The sequence below is a fragment of the Pteropus medius genome, unplaced genomic scaffold (assembly GCF_902729225.1).
Source record: "Pteropus medius unplaced genomic scaffold, Ma_sr-lr_union100, whole genome shotgun sequence".
Lineage (NCBI taxonomy): Eukaryota > Metazoa > Chordata > Mammalia > Chiroptera > Pteropodidae > Pteropus > Pteropus medius.
Window position 1 is genome coordinate 4,051,080 of NW_024352947.1, and position 2,724 is coordinate 4,053,803.

The 2,724-nt window shown below is 59.6% G+C and overlaps 1 protein-coding gene across 1 annotated transcript in view; it reads left to right on the forward strand.

Moving 5' to 3' along the window:
• RYR2 (ryanodine receptor 2) overlaps positions 1-2,724 on the forward strand; it is a 535,670-nt gene that overhangs the window by 507,854 nt on the left and 25,092 nt on the right. Inside the window, exons 91-92 of the mRNA XM_039850351.1 lie at positions 1,387-1,473; positions 1,953-2,177. Of these exons, the coding sequence (XP_039706285.1) occupies positions 1,387-1,473; positions 1,953-2,177 (312 nt within the window). The remainder of the gene's footprint in view (positions 1-1,386; positions 1,474-1,952; positions 2,178-2,724) is intronic.

Genomic DNA, 2,724 nt, shown 5'->3' on the forward strand with positions numbered 1-2,724 from the left:
ACCCAGTTCCACCTTCCAGGGCAAACCCGTGTGACTGACCAGTTCGGGAGGCAGGGCCAGCTTCAGTCCAGGGCCCCGTGGCGGGAAAGGCAGGGCCATTCGTAGGACGCGACGCCACTAAAATGGCGCGTGTGCGTGGAGGAGGGTAGAAGCTGCACAGCCGTGGGGACACGGCCTGCGGATGCCGAAGCCCCGGCAGAGGCACTCGGTCACCTCGCAGACGTCTCTTACAGGACGTTGACACAGAGGTGCCATCGCTCCCAGAGCCTCTTCCCTTCAGCCCAGTTCTCCCCCGAGTTTTCCTCCAGCTCAACAAACGGCACCGCCACTCACTGCGCAGACCCCAAATCCAGAAGTTGCCGTGCCCGAGACCCCTTCCTCTCTTCCACCCCGAATACAGTCCGACAGTAATTCCTCTCGGCTCTCTCTCCCAAGTCCACCCGAGTCTGCCCGGTTAGACCTTCTTCACGGTGCCCTTCCCTTCCGAGCCACCGCCGTCGTCACTCCTTCTGCACTTCTGTGACAACTTCCTGGCTGGTCCCTTTGCCGCCACACTGGCTTCCCATCTGTCTCCCTCACAGAAGCTGGAATTATCTTTGCAAATTATAATCTGATTGCATCGAGCCCTGTTCAGATCCCCCTAGAATAAAATAATAATCGCAATTATGATAAGATTCATAACCAGCCTTCTCTCTAGTAACTTATGTAATCCTCATAGCAAACTTACAAGGAAGGTCCTGTTTACCACACTTCACAGACGAGTCATGATGCTACAGGCGTGATGAGGTCATTTGTGCACGTCCCCCCGTGAGGAGGGGTGAGGGCAGCCTGCGTGGCCTGAGACCAGCTGAAGCACTGCGCCGGGAGGGACCGCAGGCTTTAGCAGACCCGCGGAGCTCTGTCCCCCGTCGGCTCTCCGACCCCGGCCCCGTCCACCCCTTCTCACTGTGCTTCCTTCTGTCCTCGGAAGCTCCAACGTCACTCTGCGCTCAGAACTTCGCCTCTGTGCCTGCCTCTGTCTGGCACACCATTCGCTCCCCAATTGTTCACTTGCTCCCCTGTGATATTTAGGCCTCTGCTCAATGTCACCTAAGATAAACCTTCCCTGACCACCTATCTAAAGTTGTACCCCATTCCCTAAGCTGTAACTTGATGGATTTTTCCTCATAGCATTTAGCGTTCCTTGAAATCATGTGTTTTGCGTGCGAGTGTGCTTCTTGGTCACTTGTCTCCTCGTTGGTGGCCCAGCACCAAGAATGGTGCTTGATACATAGCGGGCAGGCACTCAAGAAGTAATTTGCGGTAAATGAACAAATGCTTTATTTAAATCGTCTGCAGATTTCAAGCCTCTTGATTCAGTGACCTTTCCATTTTTTTCACCTGCAGAACTATTTTGCTCGCAACTTTTACAACATGAGAATGTTAGCCTTATTTGTCGCGTTTGCGATCAATTTCATCTTGCTCTTCTACAAGGTAAGTACCTCTTAGTCTTCTAATAACCGGTGCGATGCTCCCAACAGATCCGCCAGTGAGCACACCTAGACCTGTTCTAACATATATTTCGCTGAAAGAGAGACCTAATGCTAGGTCACAGAGCTGTTCCTCGGTGAGACATGGCTCACGGAGAGTGTCGGCCTCGGCCGAGGGTCCCCCGCAGTGCTCCTGGCGGAACTGGCTGACCGGCCCACTGGTGGCACCTGTTCCATGCACTCCTGACCATTGAGCAGGCGGCCCGGCCTCTCCTTTCCCGCATGCGTCGGTTCCTCGGGCCTCTGCGTCGGGTGGCCTGTGCCAAGCGCGTCCGTGCGCGCCTTCCCCAGCCCGGCCCTCCGGGCCACCGCGCAGTGGCTTGGCCGCGGCCGCTGGCCGAGAAGGCCGTTTTCTGTGGTTTCTTGTTTACGCCGACGTCGTGGAGGAGGAGAACTGACGACACTTTCGGTGGTTTGAATCAGGTCTCCACTTCTTCTGCGGTGGAAGGAAGGGAGCCCCCCGCGCGCGGCTCCGGGGAAGGCGAAGGCGCCGCGGTGGGCGGCCTGGGCGGCGGGGCGCCGCGCGGCGCGGCCGTGCACTACGTCCTGGAGGAGAGCAGCGGCTACATGGAGCCCGCGCTGCGCATCCTGGCCGTGCTGCACACCGCCATCTCCTTCTGCTGCATCATCGGCTACTACTGCCTGAAGGTGAGCGCGGGCCCGGGCGCCGGGCGTCGCCTGCGCATCTGCGCGCATCCGTGTCCGTGTCCGCGTGGCTGCAGTGGGTCGGGCTGCCGCGGACCGGATCCCGGATGGACACGGCGTGCCTGGGTGTGTGAGGGCACGCCCCAGACACCGACACCCGGAGGGCCAGGGGAGGGAGCAGGTGGGGCCCCGCGCCCATGCCGGGCACGCACGCCGGCCCGAGGCCCGCGAGGCTGGCACGCCGGCTCCGCGCGCATGGCACTGGCGCCGGGAAGGGGATGTGGCCCTGGGCTGTCTCAGCCTGGCTTTCTTTCACTATTAATGCTTATGCGCATAGTGACCAACTTCACCTATACCTGGACCCCACAGAAGCGACCCACTCACTGTGGCTCCTAGCAGTGCCCCATGCGTTAGCACGGCGCATGGGACCTGGGAGTCGGTTTACGTGTTCTGTCACCAGGGGCGAATCTCGTGCCGTCGCAGGTGGGAAGGTGTCGCAGTTGGCCTCACTCACCCCAGAAAGCCATGGGGCTCTCTCCCGAGCGCCCTT